At 43.4% G+C, this 21,902-nt stretch overlaps 1 protein-coding gene across 2 annotated transcripts in view; it reads left to right on the top strand.

The window, feature by feature from the left end:
* The window catches only part of RSU1 (Ras suppressor protein 1), a 184,545-nt gene that overhangs the window by 47,047 nt on the left and 115,596 nt on the right, over positions 1–21,902 (top strand). For both annotated transcript variants that reach the window (XM_074946014.1, XM_074946013.1), the window contains exons 4-6: positions 9,252–9,372; positions 19,171–19,289; positions 21,604–21,686. In XM_074946014.1, coding sequence (XP_074802115.1) covers positions 9,252–9,372; positions 19,171–19,289; positions 21,604–21,686 — 323 coding nt within the window. The remainder of the gene's footprint in view (positions 1–9,251; positions 9,373–19,170; positions 19,290–21,603; positions 21,687–21,902) is intronic.

The raw sequence follows: 21,902 nt of genomic DNA, 5'->3' as shown, positions 1-21,902 counted from the left end.
GGATTGCTGATTCCAAACCCTGGAAGGTCTGACATCAATCCCTGAGTGATTGGTGCACCTTTAGATACCACAGACTCAGGAGTCCTTTCCAGTGCTGTCTATACCCAAAGTTTTCAAGGCAGCCAGAGTGTTGCTTAACCTGTTGGTGCTGGCTTCCTCTAGTATTCAGGAATCTCTCCTGGTACTGGGATTGGAAGCGCATGCTTCTATGGTCCCAGCTCCAGCCCCAGAGCAGTGTTTGCTACTGGTGGCTTCTAAATTTGCTGCTCCTCTCCATAGGATTCTATCTACGGAGAACCCAGTAGTGATCTTGCTGGTAGCCCCATCTCCAGACTGAGTCAGACCTCCTATTGCCGACGGGGTCAGCTCCACCGTGGTGTGAGGAAGTGGACTTCTGTAGACTCCAAGGTTGGATCATATGCGTTTTGACCCGAGTATGCCACAGTGGGGTGCCGGCCTCTCTGATACCAGCCACAGCCTCCACACTCTGACCAATGGCCTGTATCTATCTGGGCGCTGCCTCCATGTCAGTGGCCATTTTGGATGCCTTGGGGCTTCCCTCCACATTTTAGAGCTTCTCCTATTCTTTCCTGCCCTTCTATATTGGCTAGGTGCTAGAAGCATCTGCAGCAAGGTCAGTCTTCCCTCCAGTGGGACCAGTACTGTGCAGGGGAACCACGTGCTTGGGACTCTCCTTGTAGAGGATCTAGATGCAGGGACTCTGCAGGACCCTCTAGGGTAGCTCTCCCTATCAATGAGACTCTCCTGAAACCTGTCAGGTTTTTATGGCAAACCCCATCTTCCCTGCTCTCCACTCCTTTATCGGTGGGAGGGAAAATATGTCCCTTCGCAGGGATTTGAGCACTTCTATAACAACCCTCCTCCAGGCTCTCTGGTAGTCTTTGCTGCTGACAGAAAAGAGAAAGGGACACCAGGCCTCTAGACTGAAAGGAAAAGAAGCAAAAAAGCTAAACCTTTCTATAGAAAGCTTTATTCCACAGGAGGTTTATATCTTATGAAGCAGCAGTGTTTGCTGGGTTGATACAGTTTCACCCTGTGGGGTAATATCCTGAAGTTCGAAGACAAGCTCCCTGATGAGACAAAGCAGAAGTCACTGCTATGGTGGAGGAGGGCAAATTAATTGCCAAAATAGCATCGCAAACAAGCATGGATGCGGCAGACACTCCAGCTTGAATTATGGCTTCCGCCATCATTATGCAGCATTCATCTTGGCTGCAGGTGTCAGGTCTCCCCCTGTGGTGCAACAAACCATTCAAGACCTCCTAGTTGAAGAACCCTTGCTCTTTTCTATTAAAACAGATGAGAGGCTTCATACCTTGAAAGATTCAAGAGTGACCCTTAAGGGGATTTATACACTGGTGACAAAAAGAGAACCATTCTGCCTACAGCTGTCCCAGTGGTTTCAGCCCTTCTTGCCGCATACCAGGACCTGTCCAAAAAGAGAAGCAGAAGTTACAAGAGGCATCCTCCCCCCTCTTCTGCTGCTGCTCCCAGTTCCTGCAGGCAAACTGGGTTCTCTGAACAGTCATTTTGACGTTCTGGTCTAGAGCGGTCTACCAGAGTGCCGTCTATCCCCACCCCAGTTTTTGCCATCTGCCTATCCCGCTTCCTAATTGCTTGGACCCACATCACCACGGATCTGTCGGTTTTAAGCACAGTGGAACTGGGTCATTCCCTTCAATTTATGTAGCATGTGTTATCCGTTCCTTAGATCCCAGGGACTGGTATGCTGCTCTCAACTTAAAGGACACTTATTTTCATGTGGCAATTCATCAGAATCACAGAAAGTTTCTCAGATTCTCGGTCAATGGATCCCAATACCAGTTTGCAGTACTGCCTTTCAGCCTGTCAGCACCTTCTCTCCTATTCGCAAAATGCATGGCTGCGGTAGCAGCATTCTTGTAAAGGTTGGAAGTCCACGTGTTCCCCCCGCACTTGGACAGCTGGCTGGTCCAGGTCTCAAATGCTATCCAGTGTAACAGCTATTCATTTTTGATGCACTGGGGCTCCTAATCAATACAGAGACATCTTTGAATAGGCATCAGCATAAAATAGAATTCATTGATGCAGCCCTGGACTCGACAAAGGCCAAACAATGCAGGTCATTCCTCTAAATCTAATAGCAAACCCTGTCACTATGGTTCAGAATTGCCTCAGACTTCTAGGACACATGGTGGTATGTACCTACATGGTGCAGCATGCCAGGCTACACCTCAGGACTTGAGGGTTGGTTGTAATTACTGCCCAATCATCCTATGGGCATAGTGATTCAAGTAACTGCTCTGGTCTTGTCCTCCCTGAACTGGCGAGTAGAACTGCAAATCTTTGCAAGGGAGTTCTTTTCCCCCTCAGCAACTTCAGTCAGATGCAAATCTAGGTTGGGGAGCTCACTTAAGTCCCCTTCAGACTCAGACCTTTTTGTCTCCATATTGTAGCTCTTATGGCTAGCTTAGCCTTTTTATTTTACTCAGCAGTAACAAGAAACCTGCAGGCCTGTATCTTGTAAGACAGGGGTGGCCAACATGTGGCTCCGGAGCCACATGCAGCTCTTCAGAAGTCCAATATGCGGCTCCTTGTATAGGCACAGACTCTGGGGCTGGAGCTACAGGCGCCAACTTTCCAGTGTGCCAGGGGGTGCTCACTGCTCAACCCCTGGCTCTGCAACAGGCCCTGCTCCCGCTCCACCCTTTCCTACCCCCTCTCCTGAGCTTGCAGTGCCCTCACTCCTTCCCCCCGGCCCCCGAGCGTTCTGCAGTCCATGAAACACCTGATCAGGAGGTGTGGGGAGGGAGGGGGAAGCGCTGATCAGCGGGGCTGCTGGTGGGTAGGAGGTGCTGGGAGCGGGATGGGAGAGCTGATGGTGGGGCTGCTGATTTATTACTGTGGCTCTTTGGCAATGTACATTGGTAAATTCTGGCTCCTTCTCAGGCTCAGGTTGGCCACCTCTGCTGTAAGACATTAGCTGAAGCAAGTTTGCATAAGTATGGTAGGCCTATGATTCTTAGCATAGATAAAAATGGCCCAACAGTTACCCCAAATTTGGGGGAATTGGGAATAGCTTGCTCAGTAAAGGGAGTTGAACATAATGGTACCAGGCAACCACAGGAACACTTAACTGATATTTTAGGATAGAATCGTTGGCAGATGTCTAACCACAAACTTGCTTGAGCAATAGGTGAGATATATTTTAATACCATTTAATTCATTGTTAACCTATAGGATAAGTGCTCCCCAATATTATGAGGGTGAGGACGTTGGATTTGGACACTGAAGGCTGGGCAGCGGAATGAATATTCATGATAGTGCCAAGCCCTATAATAGGCTAAGCCACCTGTAGTGGGGGCTAGCTTTCCATTGTTGACCTTTCAGCTCTTCTTTGTGATCTACTACCAATCTTTGGGCATTGGGGAACCTGGAGCATTGGAGTCACTTGGAATTCCTGAGACTTGTGTCTCTCACCATCAGGTTCCCAAGGGAGGATGTGAATATATAAGCATATGAGCATATGCAGGGAATGACACCAAAGGTATCCCTAATATTGTGTTACTGCTATCTGGTTATGAGGTTTGAAGCTTTCCTGTCTTTACTGATAGTTTTAATAAAAATAGCCAAGGCTTTGCTTTGTCCTCAATGTGCGTGTCTTTACACCCCGCGGTTCCCTACAAGATATTGAACTTGTCAGTTTTAATTCTGTGGAGCCTGATTCTGGGATGAAAACCCTATTATCCCTAGCTCATTAATTAATATCAGTTGGTAATCTGTATAATTATTATTAAGCATTAAAAGGATCAGGCTACAATATAAATATCAGGGAGCTTTGGGCTATCCATTTAGCTTGTGTGGTATTCCTTCCACATATCAAGTGGCGGAATTTGTTGGTGCTATCTCTCATCTGTTTAGAGACAATGCCAGATTTAGGTGGGTGGTCCTACAATTTGTTGGTGCTCACAGACAACACAGCAGCAGTGTTCTATGTGAACAAATAAGGGGGGAGCATTTGACAAGGTGTTGCCACAAGGTAATGCTACTTTGGAATTTCTGCATGACCAGTTCTATCAACCTGAGAGCTGCTTGCCTTCTGGGAGTTCAAAACGCTCTTGCAGGCCTCCTGAGTAGGTTGTTTGCAGGTGTCTCTGCCTTGATGTGTCCAGGTCTGTGGTTTTTTTTTTGTTGTTGTTTGTTTTTAGCAGTGTGATAACATCCCAAGTGGACCTGTTTGAAATAAGAGCAAACAAAAAATGTCATCTTTTTGTTCCTGAGCGGGTCACAGCCCAGATTGACTGATAGATGCTTTCTTCCTACCCTGGTCCAAAGGCCTGCTGTATGCCTTCCCTCTACTTCCACTCCAGCTGAGTCTTGTCCAAAGTCAAGCAAGATTCTGCTCACCTTATTCTAATAACCCCAGTGTGGCCCCTTCAGCATTAGGTTTTGACTCCACTAGACCTATCTGTCAGACCTCCAATGCCAGTCTTGAGGGATGTGGATGTGATCTCACTGACTATCGCAGCTTGCTTCATCACAACCTTCAGCCCTTCCAGCTGACAGTGTGGATGTTTCATGGCTGACAACTTCGGAAGGAGTTTGCTCTAAGGGGGTACAGGAAGTTCTGCTGAATAGTAGGAAGCCTTCAGCTAAGTCTATGTACCTTGTTAAATGGGAGAGATTCTCCGTTTTGGTCAGTACAAAGAGGCATGCCCCCAGCTCAAGCTCTGATTTGCCTTATCTTGGACTTTCTTTTGTTTCTGAAACAAAGTTTAGCTGATGTTCCATACGAGTCCATCTGGCAGTTTATTTTCGCTTTCCACCTTCCTGTGGATAATCAGTTTTTTCAAACCCTGTGTCCATCAGATTTCTAAAAGGTTTGCTCAGATTATAACAGGTTCACAGCTTGGTTCTACATTGGAGTTTAAATTTTAGTTCTAGCAAAGTTGATGTGTCTCCTGCCCTCCATCTCCCCCTTTGAGACACTAGTGATTTGTTCTCTGTTGTACCTGGTGTGTGAAGGTGGTTTTCTTGGTTGCTGGAACCTTGTTCAGGAGAGTTGGGGAACTGCGAGATTTAGTATCGGAGACTCCTTATACAATTTTCTTTAGGGACAGGGTTTTCTTTCACTCTCACCCAAAATCCTGTCTAAAGTGGTTTCTGATTCTCATATTAATCAAGTAATATATTTACTGACTTTCTTTCAAAAACCTCATGTTAGCAGAGCTTTGGTTCATTACCTGGATTGAACTAGGTCTTTCAGGTCTTCGTCTTGGCTCCTTATTGTGGTTTCAGACGGAGTAGAGGGCCACCCAATATCCACCCAGAGGATCTCTTCCTGGATTTTCAGCCGTGTTTGTTTATGCAGCTGACTTGGCTGATATTGCCCCTCCAAAGAAAGTTGTCAGGTCGCAGCCAACTTCTGCTGACTTCCTGGCTTGTCTACCTGTACTGAATGGTTGCTAGACAGCAACCTGGTCATCAGTCCATACGTTTGCCTCTCACTATGCTTTCTCTTATCAATCTAGAGACAATGCCAGATTTGGGCGGGTGGTCCTACAATCCCTGTTCAAGTAGACTCCGAACCTACTTCCAGTTCACACTGCTTGTGTGTCACCTGCTGTGGAATGGACATGTGCAATCACTCGAAGAAAAGACAGTTACAGGAAGTTTGGTAAACTCTTGGTTTTTGAACATGTGCAACACATACCCATTCCGCAACCCCTCTTTCTTCCCTTCCATATTGGAGTCTTTCCAATATAAAGGAACTGAGGGTGGCTGGGAGCAGTGTGGCCCTGTGTACCTGCGTGCAGTGGTGTGAGGCATCAGAGTTGCTCATGCTGGCCCGATGGGTACGGCTGAGGGAAAAATCTCCAACTATGCACAAGGTGCATGTGCACCTTTTGTGGAATGGATGTATGGAACACATCTCCAAGAACAACAGTTACAGAAAGATAGGTAACTGGTATTTAAAAAAAAAAAAAAAAAAAGATTAACATGCTTTAGGGAATTTGTAGGGTGATCTGGAAAATAGATTCTTTGGGAGCATTGGGTGGTTACATCAGTGATACCTTTTCAGTGATAACTAGTTTGTAGTATAGAATTGATGTCATACAGCTCCAGTGGCTGTAAGAAGCTTAGTATCCTGTGTGGCATTACTGATTCTGTGTCCATATAACCTAGCCCTATATCACATTTAGCATAATTTGTGGTGTTAAATTGGACTGATTTATCTGGGAGAGTGAAATAATCTCTCATCCTGTCAAAACGGTCAGTACTTTCAGACCAAGATTTAATTGCATCAGCAGTGCAGGGGGTTGCATTCTGTCTGCATTATTCTTGGTTTGTGGCTAAATTGGGAAGCAGAAGTACTAGAAAATAATGGTTTCAATCTTTAAACATTAATACCGCTGATTGCAAAAAGCAATGTACTTGCCAACCTATCATAACTTACTACATGTAATAGTACGAAATCTGTGATGGCAAGAGATATTAACTATGATAATGCCTCTGGTGCAATATTCTGAGGCTTAAAACACCTCTATTATAAAATATCTAAAAATTTAAGTAATCTGTTATGTGGAAAATTGTCATATGCTTTCAAAGTATAGACAGGCAAATACCTGTTGTACTTAAACATACGCATAATTCCCATTGAGGTCAACAGCTGGGGTAAGGAGTGGGGGTGTGTGTGTGTGTGCACACGTGTACGCACGCTACTCCTGACGGCATTGTGCCAAAACATTTAAAAATTCTGCACACATTTTAAAATTCTTCAAATTTTATTTGTCAAATAAATGTGGAGGCTCCACCATGGATTTGGGGAGCACAGGCCACTGGCTGCAGAGAGGTGGGAGAACACTTTGCAGCTCTTCCTCTCTTCCCATCCCCCCCCGTCCCCCTGGGACAGACTCAGTGGTGTGGCTGAACCCAGCCCTGACACAGCACAAGGACTGGGCCTGCCCCTTGGTGCCAGCTGCACTAGGTGTGGGCAGACAGGCTCAACAAGGCAGGATCCAAGTGTGGAGGGGTTTAGTGTGGGGGAGATCCAGGTGTGAGTTGAGATGGGTCTGTCTGGGGCAATCTGAGTGTGGGAAGCTCAGCAGGGGATCCGGGTGCAGGGGAAGATCTGGATGCACAGGGGCTTGGGGGGGAGGGGGTGTTCTGGGTGCAACAGTAATGGGACTCTGAAGGGGGGCTCAGGGGGTGGGGTTCTGGGTGTGGTCGGGCACAGAGCTCGGCAGGAAGGTCTGGTTGTGGGGGGCTTAGTGGGGTGGGGATCCACGTGCAGCTGGTTGGGGCTCAGTGGGGTGGGGATCTGGGTCCGGGTGGCTATCAGGGTGGTCCAGGTGAAGGGGGAATGGGGCTCATCGGGAGGAGGTTCTGAGTCTGGGGCGGGGGTGAGGCTCGTTGGGAGGGTCTAGGTATGAGGGGGGGGTCTGCAAGTACGGGGGTTGGGCAGATGGGGGATCCCTCCTCCTGAAGCTGAGGAGTGATGGGCGCAGGAAGCGGGGAGAGGGGGTGGAGGGAGAAGTTTGCAGAGCTTCCTGCAGCTGGGGGAGAAATCTGGGGATGGGTCTGACCCAACCCCGGATGCCATGCAGGGGAAGAGGAACTCCCGTCCTCCCCAGCCCAGCCAGAACTAGCAGCTGAGCCCAGCGCAAGGATAGGAGTCACCAGCCAGGTCTTCCCCAGTCCTTTCCCCTGCCCCACGTGATTTACCTCTCTGCCGGCTGCCCTGGGCACCTGAAACATACTGCTGGGAAGGGTCGTATGACCGCTCTTGTCGCTTCCCTTTCTGCCAGGGAAGCGAAGTCATTTTTCTGCAGGGAAGCAAAGAAATCTGTGGGGGACATAAATTGTGCACATGCACAGTGGCGCAGAATTCCCCCAGGAGTTGTGTGCACACAGCTATTGTAGAACATATGACAACGTGAGATTTTTTTTTTTAAAAAAAAATTCAGATTTGTCTTAATTTCTTCTGTTCAGTTTGCTAAATGTGTCCTCCCATGAACACAGCCATGAGCAGTGAGTAATACTTATGCAGAGCAATTAGGATATTTGTTAGAGATTCCATTGTTGTGAACAATGTAACTATGTTTAAAGTCTAGTAAATGACCTACTGTAATGTTCTACTGTGTAAATATTGTGGGCTCGTTTTTAAGGCAGGGGCGTATTTCCTCATTCCATCAAATTCACGAGGCCATGATTTTCTTTTAAGCTCATAATTACTTAAACCTTCCCTCTACTTTTCCTGCTGTTGTCAAAGTTAACATTATGCACCAAGGTGAATAGTATGGGTACAGTTGCAAGCTTCAGTGCAAATGATTTGTCATTTTTTCTCCAGCTCTAATGTAAACTTTAACTGCATGCTTAAGTTTCTCTTTGTGGGAAAAGAGATTTAAATCTGTACATCTTTTTAACCTTTTATCTGCAAAGGCGTATTCATATCGTGCTGCTGGGTTGGTTTTTCATATTTCTAGATAACCATGCATTGATCTGTTGCTAATCTGATGTAACCTTTTTTGTATGTATTGATCATAGCGCTTTACTCATGAGAGGTGAATCAAAAACTGTCTTGGCTGAACAGTTCATCATTTAAGGCTGAACTTAAATTGTTGTGATTTTAGTTGAATGTTAAATGGACGCCTACTCAGATATTAGATTATTTAAACAACAGGATGAAATGGACCATCACTCAGAATGGATTTTTGTTTCAGTTTTACTAGAGAAGACTTTGAATAAAACTGTCATTTAGGTCTGGATGGCTGAACTATCTATTTTTCTGATGTATATTAATGTAACCATCCAAAAGTTTAGGTTATGTCTGAGAGCCTTGTCTGTGTGCTTGGTGCTGTGCAAACCAAATGGAAGGCATGGTTCCTTACTGTTCTGTAAGCAGAATAAGTATTTTGTCATGGTGTTTTTGCCCCCACCTTAATAATGGCGTTGTTTCAGTATTTTAAAATGCTAATGGCATTTTTTAAGAGGACAGAGTGCTGCCAGCAATGGCTTGGAAAATGGACACCAGGTAGAGCCCTACTGGCCATCAGCATTTCTTGTGGGGTAGAAATTATTTCATTTGTATTGTGGTAGCACCTAGGATCCCCCAGTCCTGGACTAGGACCATTTTGTGCTAGGTGCAGACAAACAGAACAAAAAGATGCTTCCTTCTCTAAGGGTTTACAATCCAAGTAAGCTGTTGCTCTGAGAATCTTTAATTTTGCAATGCACTTTTTTCCTTACAGCTGTGCCACCAAACATTGCAGATCTGAAGAATTTAGAAGTGCTTAACTTTTTCAACAACCAGATTGAGGAGCTGCCTACGCAGATTAGCAGCCTTCAGAAGCTCAAACACCTGAACCTTGGGTGCGTAGCAGTAAAGCAAAAATGACCACAAAAAAAAAAAATGCAAAAACTGTTAGTGGTTAACAGTAATTGAATCTTGCACTTAACGCTTTCATGTTTTGTAAATAAGATCAATTTTTATGGCACTTGGGATAGCTCTGAAGTTATGGTTTCATTGTAGTTGAACCAAAAATTGTGTCTTAGAAAAACACCAGTTGTGTATTTATTTAATTTGAAACAGTTTGAGGAAGAGACATTTGTGTATGGTCTCTTTCACATTACATTGATGTCTAGTTTGTGTCAGTAGCAATCCATAATTATCCACTTATTAAATTCAGTTTTAAATCTGTTACATACTGTTTCATGCATGTGCAAAATTGTTCCCTTAACTGCTATCTTTATTAAATCTGAGAGTTCTGTGGTCACTATATGATAAAAGATCCAGGATCTGCTTCATGCTTTACTTATTTAGCATAGATTAATTATCTTCTGAAAGATTGTCTTCTGAAAGATTAATGTTTGAGTTTTATTTAGGATTTCCATCTGGGTAGTTAGAAACTGGGATTTGTATCCATTGAGTAATGGAGGAATTGCGGCTCCGGTTAAGAGTGGCTTAATACAACAAGGATTTCTGTTGAAAGCCTAAAAGGATAAGCATTGATAGAATGGAAGCATCCTTTAGAGGTCACCCCCTTTAACAGTTCTCAAACATATTTCTATCTAATACAGTTGGTGGTTCCTTTCTGCTTAACCACCATTACAACTACTGTTGTTTTAATGGAGTTTCTGCAAGAAATATGATAAAACTAAACCTACAGTAGGGGGATGGACCTTTTTTCTGAAACCATATTGTAGTTGTATTTGGTATGTTTCCTATTTTGTGGGTGCAATTTTATATTGTTTACAGCTTTCTCCCTGTATGAATGAATTTTTATATTACAAACTCAGACCTATAAACAACTTAAGTCAGAGGGAAAGGATGTGTACGCGCTGTTACTTAAACCCAAATAGACTTTAGCTAACTAGGCTCCATATTCTCTAATGAGTTGGATAACTCCGTAAGAGATTGATAATTGAACTGCGTTGTTGGCTGCAGTGATATAAATATTTTTTTTGGTATTGTCTCCTCGATAAAGACACTTTTGGTTCTTATTTTGTCTCTGGTTGTCTAGCACAGTGGAATATGCTTTGATTCTTGGCAGCCTCCATTGGCTTGGATTTAACAATGAGACTGGATAATTAACATGTTTGCCTGGGAAAGTAACACTCCAACATTCCATGCGCGCGCGTGCACGTATTTTGATGAGGGATACACCTCAAGGTGTAGTGCTGCATCATTACTGGGAGAAGTAGTTGAATGCTTTCTACATATGATGAAACCAGTAACAAGTTGATTGTGCTTAGTTGTAACCAATATACTACTTCCCTGCATTTCTTCCATTAGTATTGTTTTTAGGAGTAGGAGTGAAGGAGTGTTGTGAATTGGCATTCTTGCTGAGGAGTATCCTTAGTCTTGCAAATGGTAAACCAAAGGCTGCCTTCTATGTTAACTTCGTAGTGTAACATTCTACTTCTAGTATACAGCTTAAGGGAGTCCACTACCCTGGCATCTGGGTGCCTCACATATTTTAAGTAATACAACATAACTAACGTCCCCTTAAAACTGGTAAATTCCTTCAAGGTCCATTTCCCATTAAAGCCACTGGAAAGGTTTTGATCTCAGGAGTTGGATCAGTCCATTAGTGGCTGCTGCTGAGAGAGATTTAAAAAAAAAAAACCACAACAAAAGAAGACCCCACCTTTGGGAATGTGATTTATTCCTTTATAGCTAAACTTTTTTTGTAGCAGCCCACAGGGCAGCTGAACAATTCATACTCTACACTTCTCCAGCGCATACTCAGATCACTTTGGGTAAAGTACTTCAGCTTCCAAGGTCAACTTTCATTCTTCTGAGGTCTTCTGTATATTTTCCCACCTGCTTTTCTTCGCCAAGTGGTTTTAAAAAAAAAAAAAAAATCTGAATACAACATCCTAGTGGTCCTTGTGTTGCTATTTTCTTTTTTTCTTAGGGATGGGTTTTTTGTGGTCTTCAGAGCCTGGCCACATCAGGTCAACTGTCACTCGTGGGCCACACCCACAGTCAAAAATATTCATTCACACAGAGGAATAAAATTGGCAAATTAACTTTGTATATCCACTGCCTCTGCTTGCTGTTTGTTTACAAATATTTGGCTGCACAAGGCTATATTCATTGCATGAAAAATATCAGCCACTGGCCACTTTTCAACATCTATGTGGAATGGCAGTGGAGGCAGAGAACATACATAAGAATGGACTTACTGGGTCAGACCAAAGGTCCATCTAGCCCAGTATCCTGTCTTCTGACAGTTGCCAGTGCCAGGTGCCCCAGAGGGAATGAACAGAACCAGGTAATCATCAAGTGATCCATCCCCTGTTGCTTATTCCCAGCTTCTGGCAAACAGAGGCTATGGACACCATTCCTGCCTGTCCTGGCTAATAACCGTTGATGGATCTATCCTCCATGAATTTATCTAGTTCTTTTTTTAACCCTGTTATGATCTTGGCCTCCTCTGGCAAGGAGTTGCACAGGTTGACTGCATTTTGTGAAGAAATACTTTCATTTGTTTTAAACCTGTTGCCTATTAATTTCATTTGGTGACCCCTAGTTTTTGTGTTATGAGAAGTAGTAAACAACACTTCCTTATCTACTTTCTCTACACCAGTCATGATTTTATAGACCTCAATCATATCTCCCCTTAGCCGTCTCTTTTCCAAGCTGAAAAGTCCCAGTATTATTCATCTCTCCTCCTGTGGAAGCCGTTCCATATCTCTAATTATTTTTGTTGCTCTTTTCTGAACCTTTTCCAATTCCAATATATCTTTTTTCTTTTTTTTTTTTTGAGATGGGGTGACCACATCTGCACACAGTATTCAAGATGTGAGTGTCAGAGGAAGTCTTGATCAGGAAGAAACTATTTTTTGGGGAGGAAAGGGGGCAAGAGGGGTAAGAATGAGTAACTGCTGGGCTAGAGTGGTAAGTTTATCCCTCCTCCCCCTATACAACTTGGAACAATAGGGCCCAGGCATGCACCTGGCATCCAGCCTCTGGTACCTGGATTTGTGCTGAATAAAAGCGTGTCTAAGAAGATAATCACCACCTGAGATCACCAGCTGAAAGCATGTGTTCCAGTGTGCCCCCCTCCTGCAGGACAGAGGGCATAGAATCATAGAATATCAGGGTTGGAAGGGACCTCAGGAGGTCATCTAGTCCAACCCCCTGCTCAAAGCAGGACCAATCCCCAATTAAATCATCCCAGCCAGGGCTTTGTCAATCCTGACCTTAAAAACTTCTAAGGAAGGAGATTCTACCACCTCCCTAGGTAACGCATTCCAGTGTTTCACCACCCTCCTAGTGAAAAAGTTTTTTTCCTAATATCCAACCTAAACCTCCCCCACTGCAACTGGAGACCATTACTCCTTGTCCTGTCATCTTCTACCACTGAGAATAGTCTAGAACCATCCTCTTTGGAAGCACCTCTCAGGTAGTTGAAAGCAGCTATCAAATCCCCCCTCATTCTTCTCTTCCGCAGACTAAACAATCCCAGTTCCCTCAGCCTCTCCTCATAAGTCATGTGTTCCAGACCCCTAATCATTTTTGTTGCCCTTCGCTGGACTCTCTCCAATTTATCCACATCCTTCTTGTAGTGTGGGGCCCAAAACTGGACACAGTACTCCAGATGAGGCCTCACCAGTGTCGAATAGAGGGGAACGATCACGTCCCTCGATCTGCTGGCTATGCCCCTACTTATACATCCCAAAATGCCATTGGCCTTCTTGGCAACAAGGGCACACTGCTGACTCATATCCAGCTTCTCGTCCACTGTAACCCCTAGGTCCTTTTCCGCAGAACTGCTGCCTAGCCATTCAGTCCCTAGTCTGTAGCTGTGCATTGGGTTCTTCCGTCCTAAGTGCAGGACCCTGCACTTATCCTTATTGAACCTCATCAGGTTTCTTTTGGCCCAATCCTCCAATTTGTCTAGGTCCCTCTGAATCCTGTCTCTGCCCTCCAACGTATCTACCACTCCTCCCAGTTTAGTATCATCCACAAATTTGCTGAGAGTGCAATCCACACCATCCTCCAGATCATTTATGAAGATATTGAACAAAACCGGCCCCAGGACCGACCCCTGGGGCACTCCACTTGACACCGGCTGCCAACTAGACATGGAGCCATTGATCACTACCCGTTGAGCCCGACAATCTAGCCAGCTTTCTACCCACCTTTATAGTACATTCATCCAGCCCATACTTCTTTAACTTGCTGACAAGAATACTGTGGGAGACCGTGTCAAAAGCTTTGCTAAAGTCAAGAAACAATACATCCACTGCTTTCCCTTCATCCACAGAACCAGTAATCTCATCATAGAAGGCGATTAGATTAGTCAGGCATGACCTTCCCTTGGTGAATCCATGCTGACTGTTCCTGATCACTTTCCTCTCGTAAGTGCTTCAGGATTGATTCCTTGAGGACCTGCTCCATGATTTTTCCGGGGACTGAGGTGAGGCTGACTGGCCTGTAGTTCCCAGGATCCTCCTTCTTCCCTTTTTTAAAGATTGGCACTACATTAGCCTTTTTCCAGTCATCCGGGACTTCCCCCATTCGCCACGAGTTTTCAAAGATAATGGCCAAGGGCTCTGCAATCACATCCGCCAATTCCTTTAGCACTCTCGGATGCAACTCGTCCGGCCCCATGGACTTGTGCACGTCCAGCTTTTCTAAATAGTCCCTAACCACCTCTTTCTCCACTGAGGGCTGGCCATCTACTCCCCATGTTGCGATGCCCAGCGCAGCAGTCTGGGAGCTGTCCTTGTTAGTGAAGACAGAGGCAAAAAAAGCATTGAGCACATTAGCTTTTTCCACATCCTCTGTCACTAGGTTGCCTCCCTCATTCAGTAAGGGGCCCACACTTTCCTTGGCTTTCTTCTTGTTGCCAACATACCTGAAGAAACCCTTCTTGTTACTCTTGACATCTCTTGCTAGCTGCAGCTCCAGGTGCGATTTGGCCCTCCTGCATCTGGAACCCTCAGGCTTGTGTTGCCAGGGTCTGGAAAGAGGCAGGGAGCAACAGTACTTGTCTGAGGGAGAGGTGCCATCAGTGGTGCTAGTGAGGTGGGGAGGGCACAGAGTGATTTCTATAACTTTTTAGATCAAGAACAGAAATAGCAGTGTTCATGGTGCTACAGAGGCTCCATTACCCAAACAATCCAGGAGCATTAAACGTGTATTACAGCAACCTCCCACAGCTACAGCGAAGGATACTCCTTCCCTGCTCCTAACTAGTAGAATTACAGTAGCATCTAGAGGGCCTTCTCTTAGCTCAGTGACCCACTGTACTATGTGGTGTCACTACTTATAGTTAACACTACAATTTAATCATGGGTATTTTTAGTAAAAGTCATGGACAGGTCATGGGCATAAACAAAATATCACGGCTCGTGACCTGTCCATGACTTATACCATAAATACCCCTGATGGAGTCTTAGGGTAGATGGGAAGCCCCGGGGCCAGCCGCGTCGGCCCGCTGCTCGGGCGGTCCCCGTGACAGACATGGAGCCCTACTTATAGTACACCACTGTCTCTGTTGCAAAAAACTTAGTTGATGTAAACAAGACAAAGGGTGGGAGAGGACGTATTCGCATTTCATAGATGGGGAAGTGAGGCATAGTGAGATCAAGGCCTTGATTCTGGAGAGAGTTCTACTGGAGCGTAACTTTAAGCACTTACGTAGTGCTAGTGGGTCAGTCTGTTCTTGTGTTTAATATTAAGCATGTAAATCTTTGTAGAATTGAGACTTAAGTGATTTGCCCATGGTCACACAGGAATTCTGGTGCTACAGCAGCACTCTCACAGACATAAAGTGAGTGAACTATAATACTGAAATAAAGAGAACTGTAAACTACATTTTAAGAAACTCTTGCTGCTGCTGCTGCTGCTACAAGCTAATCATGTGTCCTGGATTCATAGCTGCCTGTGTCCTTGAATAGCATTCCACATGGGGCCTACTCTAAGTTACACAAACATGGTGTATTTCCCCCCCCCTCCCCGCCCCCCGGCCCACTGCTTTATTCAAGGGAATAAAACAGAACTCTGATCAATTCATACATGCATCAGAACAAATATGTAAACAACTTGGGCATAGAGCTGCTTCTTTATCCGTGTGCACATTAATAAAGCTGTGCAACTGGATGCCAACAAAAGAGAAGACTTTTCAAAGAGAGGGAAATACAAACAGCTCTGGTATGTTGACTGGTGTACCCGCTGGGTTGAATGCTATGTGTTTCCAAGTACCAACTCCCAGGCTGATACACCTACTCTTGTTCTCTGTGGCCCTTGATCATGAACTGAAATAATCTCCAGGGAAAAAAAGAATACGTGCTCCAACAATTGCTGGCAGCTTTTAAGCTAGCTATAAAATGAGATGACAACGCTTACCTACCTAACAGGAGTGCTCTAAGAAGAAAAAACCCATTGATGTTTGAAGAACTTGATTGCTGGTGATGCGGGGGGAGAGGGTCTTGAAGCAAGTCTAGCTGTGACTTCTTCCAGGGATCTTGACAGGGTTACTCAGTCTTAGTATATCGTGTGTCATTGTACACTTTACAGGTGTATTGGGTGTCACTTTTATGCGAAGGGGGACTCACTTTGCATGCACTGCATGGCAGCTTTTGATGGGTCTGCTGCTCATCAGAAGATTTCACCACATTATTCAATGGAATATCTAAAATTTCAGTCCTAATTCTTAAAGTCTTCTACAAATAACTGTCGCTTGAGCTACATAGTTTAATACAGGTTTTTTTTGGTATAATTGAGTCAGATAGGCCTCCAGACATGCCTTTTTTACAAAAACTCACTCTGACCCTGAGGATTTGAGTAGCCCCAATTTGATACCACATGATCCGATCTCCACTCTATTCCAGGTTGCTTTGTTTCATTTAGATGTGAGAGCAGCTTTAGCTCTCTGTAATGAACTCCATGAATACTCTCAAATCCTAACCTCATTCTTTGGAGTTTTCTCCTTGATCTGTTGCATTAAACAGTTCCCCCCCCCCTTTTTTTTTAAATTATTATTATTCCAGACCCTCCTTGTCCTGGTTCTTTTGGTTAGCTGTCCAGCACGGATGCTTTTTTTTTTTTTTAAAGGCAGGGCAGTTAGCACTGTCTATTCTTAAGGTTTTGTGACACTTCCTATTATAAGACCCTGCTTTCAGTTGTTTAACTTTGCCATACTTCATGACATTTTCAGGGTGGTGTTGGCCAAAACAGTCTAGTCACTTCTGAGAATAAGGTTAAGGAAAAATACATTTTTGCCAATGTTAAAATCTGGCAGTCCTTTCCTTTGAAAAGTTCTAGTGATCTGATGCTGGAAGTTGAAATTAGGCAGGGAATGGCCATGTGTCAAGTGTGCTTTTGTCTTTTCCTGTGAAAATCCACCCACATTTGGCCAAGTTAAAAATGTTTTGAAAAATCTTACTTTTTACATGTTCCATAGTTACTTTAGAGCTTAGCTGCTACCAGGTTCCCTGCACATTGGCTATGCTGCAGCCCTACAGCTCTTGGATGTGACCAGACTGTGGACAAGCCATCTCTACACATTCTCCAGAATAGAGAGCCCAGAAACCTCCCTCTCCTGTGCTCTGTGACACACTACTAATGCACAGGCAGCATGGAGGAGGAAGCAGACTGACTCAGATGCAGAGAGGACAAGAGTTGGACCAGGGAGAAGAAGGAAATAGACTGGGATTGAGAGCAGGGGAGAATATGCTGGTACTGTGTGGTAGCTCTAAAGGTTCTAACCAGCTAATGACCTGTGTGAATGTCAATGTGATGCCACATACTGGATTTTTTTTCCAGTTTGCTTTTTGTGTGTGTTTAATAAAGAACGTTTATTAAGGTTGCAAAGTCAAGCATTAAAAAAAAATTAGGAAATGCAAGACTTAAGGTTGCCTGTGCAACCTTAATTCAGCACCTTCATGTGTATGCATTAGGATAGTCTTTTAATTTTATGATCATACTGTTTTTTTTTTTTTCCACAGGACCTCCCCTCATTCAGTGCACGGGTGGGGATCTTCTTTGGGGATGAATCAGGGTTCTCTAGTGAAGGAGGTTGTTGCAGAAGTCGGAAGGTGTATAGTGAATGAGGTAGGGTGTTGCAGGAAGAGAAAGGATAGTCTGATGGTTAAGGAAGTTGAATGCTATTCTGAAAAATTCGATTCTGTCCCTTTCTGTACCACAGAGTTCCTATGTGATGCTTAGCAAGTCACTTCATCAAACTTTTCTCAGCATCTGTTCCTCATTTTTGGGTGTCAAACTTAAGACCCTGGGGTCTGATTACAGCTGTGAGTGCTCAGTATTTCTGATAGTTAAACTCCATGGGAGCTGTGGTTTGAACATATTAAGTGCTATATAATGCTAAGTACTTTGAAAGTACTTTGTCTCAACTTGGGCATCTGAATTAACAGACACCTTTGATCTTATTCTCTCTGTGCCTCAGCTCCCTTTCCGTAGAATGGGGTAATTATGAAAATAAATTCATTAATGTTTGCGAAGCACTCAGGTGTTATAATGATGAGCTTTGTAGGAAAGGAAATGAATAATTCTGTCTTCAGAGCACTGTTTGAATAACGTGCAGTAAATAAAGCCTGGGGCCGCACATTGACCAATGAGGAGAAAACAAAGTATTGACTCTCTGATTATTAACTGGGCACTGAATGAGGAACAGGTGGAAAAAGTAGTATGTGATCATGTGGAAAAAGTAGAATGTAATCAAGTGATCATGTAATTAAAGACTATTGCACAGATTACTTTAATTCTGGCATTTCCTAGCTTTTGAATGGTTTAATTTTCAACCTTGATGATGATGTGATGTATTTTGTGTGTGTGAGAAAATAAGACAGTGACATTAAATACATTGTCATTTTCCACTACTGTAATGAGAGCTGGTTGGAAGATCTTGTTGACTGAAAATTCAGTCTCTCCCCCGCCCCCCCTTTATGACTTCCCTGCCACACCACCCATTTTCCCCATTGTATAACCAGTTCTGTTTGAAATTCTCATCCATAAGTAACCCTTCTCAACCCCCTGTTCATGGTCATTCTTCGCTGCATTGTGTTGAATGTATCCACTCCATCCCACCACCCCCAAAGCATCTCTATTACTGAAGAGTGGTAAAGTCTGTCTGTGTTCCTCCTTCCTCAGTGGCTCTATGGCTATCTTAGATCAATAGGTCCTGGATCTGCTGTGCTCCTTGGATTAACTGTAGGTCTCTGCCTTTAGTTTACTGATCTAGCTGGACTGTACAGCTTAAGGTATGGTGTCTAAACCTGGTAATTAGATAACTCCATGAATATGCAACCCTTGTGACCCGAATAATTATACCTTAATGCAATAAAAAATTAACTGATTGTGAGAAGAAACTAACTTTATTAGGGAAAATGATAGGATGAAATTAAGGGAGGGGTGAGGGTAGGAGATAGGAACGAAAAGAAAAGTCATGGGAATTTTGGGAAATAATGGTCTGTGGGCCTCAATCCTATGATGTGCTGAGCACTCTCAGCTCCCATCCCATTAACCAGTGGGAGTTGAGGGCTTTGGCACTATGCCCTAGAAGGATTGACCCAGAATTTATTGTGGCCTCCTCTTTTTTGGAAAGCTCTTAATGCCTTCATTCTTTTTATGGTTAACTGGTGAAATGAATATAAATATATGTTCTGTATGTCTTGTTTTTCCACCATCAACAGCATGAACAGGTTAAATACCTTGCCTAGAGGATTTGGATCTTTACCAGCTCTGGAGGTTCTTGACTTGACTTATAACAACTTAAATGAAAATTCCCTGTCTGGAAACTTTTTCTATCTGAGTAAGGAACTTTTTTAAAAAATCTATAAATCTTCCTAAAATGGTGCTTTGCTTTCTGCTGGTGAAATTTATTTGATAGAGCCCAAACTCCAATAGAATTTTTTAGATATATGTTTTTCTTCCTTGGGTCCTCTTGAATATTTCTACATAGCTCAGCAATACGTAGCATTGATATACAGTCACCTGACACTATTGGGCATGCAAGGACTTGGTTAGTAATGGCATATTTAGCTTTCTTGAGGGTAATATTTTCTTGAGCCCCATACTTAACTAAAACTTAATAGAAGATAACAAGCCTCATGGGACAATAAAGAATGTCACCTTGAGGCATGTTGACGATCTGAAAGAAACCACAACCAAGTTTCCAGAAGTGTGTGTGTGTATAGTTTGTATATATGTTAAAAGCATGTTAAGGTTACAAAGTCAAACACTCAGAAGTTATGAAATCTCAGAATTCCAATTGCTTTTGCAGCTTTAATTGAGCCGCCTTGTGCATATCCATTGTGATAGTATTTAATTATGTTATCACATACTGTCTTTTCTGTATGATTCCAGCCTTTTAAGTGAATTCAGGATTACTTTTTATTCTCATTCAGTGTGTGGCCCCAGGCCTTAGTTACTGCACACCCCAAACTGCATTGAATACAGTACTGTTGATTTCCTCCAGGGCATTTCTATGGTGCTCTCATTATACTGTGAGTGCTTAATCAAACATTAATGAATTTAGCTTTAGAATATTCTTCTGAGATAGGGACGTGGTATTATCCCCATTTTATAGCTGTGGATCTGAGGCACTGAGAAACTAAGGCAAAAACAGTCCCAAGTGTCTACTGATTTTTGGGTGTCCGACTTGAGACATCTAAGGCCTGATTTTTTCAGAGTCCCTAGCATTTTTACAGCACCTTATATGTTCAAAGCACAGTGCCCCTCCCACCCCCCTTGACTTCGGTTACAGTTGTGAACACTTGGCCTTTTGCAAATCTGGCCCTAAGTATCTGTAGTAGGGCACCCAGAAAATGCGGAACACAGAATTAATTAGTGGCCAACTGTGAACACTTTGGTTTATGTGACTTGCCCAGCAACAGACAGGAGCTCTGTGGTGGAGGCACGGATAGAATCTAGTTCCCCAGGGCAGCATTCAACTTTTTTTTCTTTTTGCAATCCCTTACTTCGTTCACTAGACACCTTCCAACTTCTGCAACAAATGAGGCCAGGGTCCTACAGACAGCAGCTTCTTTCACTACACAACCCTGATTCGTTCCCAGAGTTCCATCCTTTGTGTGCACTGAATGAGGCAAGGTAGAAGAAATAGTATGTGATCATGTAGTTAAAGACTGAATCATTAATGCATGCACAGAAAGAGGCTCCATTATGGTTACCCAGGCAATCTTTACTCTGGCGTTCTTAACTTTTGAGTGTTTGACTTTGCAACCTTAATATTCTTTTTAACATAGTTTTTATTGGAAGTGTGATCAGAGCCTTAAGCAGAAAAAGTGGCAAAGAGGTTAGAGGAGGCCATGCTGCTTGCTGAGAAGGACCTGCTGATTATAATCCAACAGAAGGAAAGTTTTTTAAATTATCAAAAAGTTAAAAATGATGACTACAATGCATGACTACAATGCAGAAACCTGCAGAACAGACATGCAACCTGCTCTCGGAGGGGGTGAGAGGTCATAGTCCTCTTTCCAGCATTCACTGTTGTCTTCTTTTGGTTTAATTTTCCTGAAAAGTACCGTGCTCAGCCACAGTGCTGTATAAATAGTAATAAGCTAAATGGATGTATTGGGTTTTTCTTTTTTGTTTTTGAATTTTATCGTTCTGTTCTCTACTGCAGAGAGAGAGACTACCTATGAAAATATAAATGATTTGATTTGAACTCAGTTGTTTGTGTTCTACTATCCTGTTTTAAGATCTTTCCACAGAGCTGCATGTAGTTAAATATAGGTGTAAATTCACTTGAAACACAGCTTTTTTTATGTACATTAAGTAATAACTAGGAATCAGATGTAATAAAGAGTAATTGCTCCTTCTGACAGCTGAGCATTGAAACTATGTGCCAGAACCTGCCAGAGTCTATTGTAGAAATTGTTAATTGTGTCAGTCCTTTTGGAAATAGATGTTTTCCTGAACACACTAACAATACAATAAGGCAGTAAATCTAAGTTTGACCTGCTTGTTATTATTGTGAGCCCTGAGTATGTCAAAGGCTTTTCACCAAGTCAGGGTTATTAATCAAACCTGACTCTCTTATTGATCCGACCTCAAAAGGTTGGGCTATACGCCACCCTGTTTATATATTGCTGTTTAATTTGCAGCCACCCTGCGTGCACTCTATCTAAGTGACAACGATTTTGAAATCCTGCCGCCAGATATTGGGAAGCTCACAAAGTTGCAGATAGTAAGTAATTTATCTAAATTCTTGGAAAATCAATTCACTTTCGCAGCCCTTGTAGCAGTAGAATCTAGTCAATTTGAGAAGTAGTAGGGTTTGTTTTTCAGGAATAACCACTACACCTGTTACTGTTTCTTGTTTATCTTGTAAATAAATTGGAAGAATTGAGTGTTGGGGGGCAAGGGGTGGGCAGAGAGTAAGTGTTCTCTTTTAGGCTGCTTT

This window comes from Natator depressus, chromosome 2 (genome assembly GCF_965152275.1).
Source record: "Natator depressus isolate rNatDep1 chromosome 2, rNatDep2.hap1, whole genome shotgun sequence".
NCBI lineage: Eukaryota > Metazoa > Chordata > Testudines > Cheloniidae > Natator > Natator depressus.
This window is presented reverse-complemented; position numbering and strand designations above follow the sequence as displayed.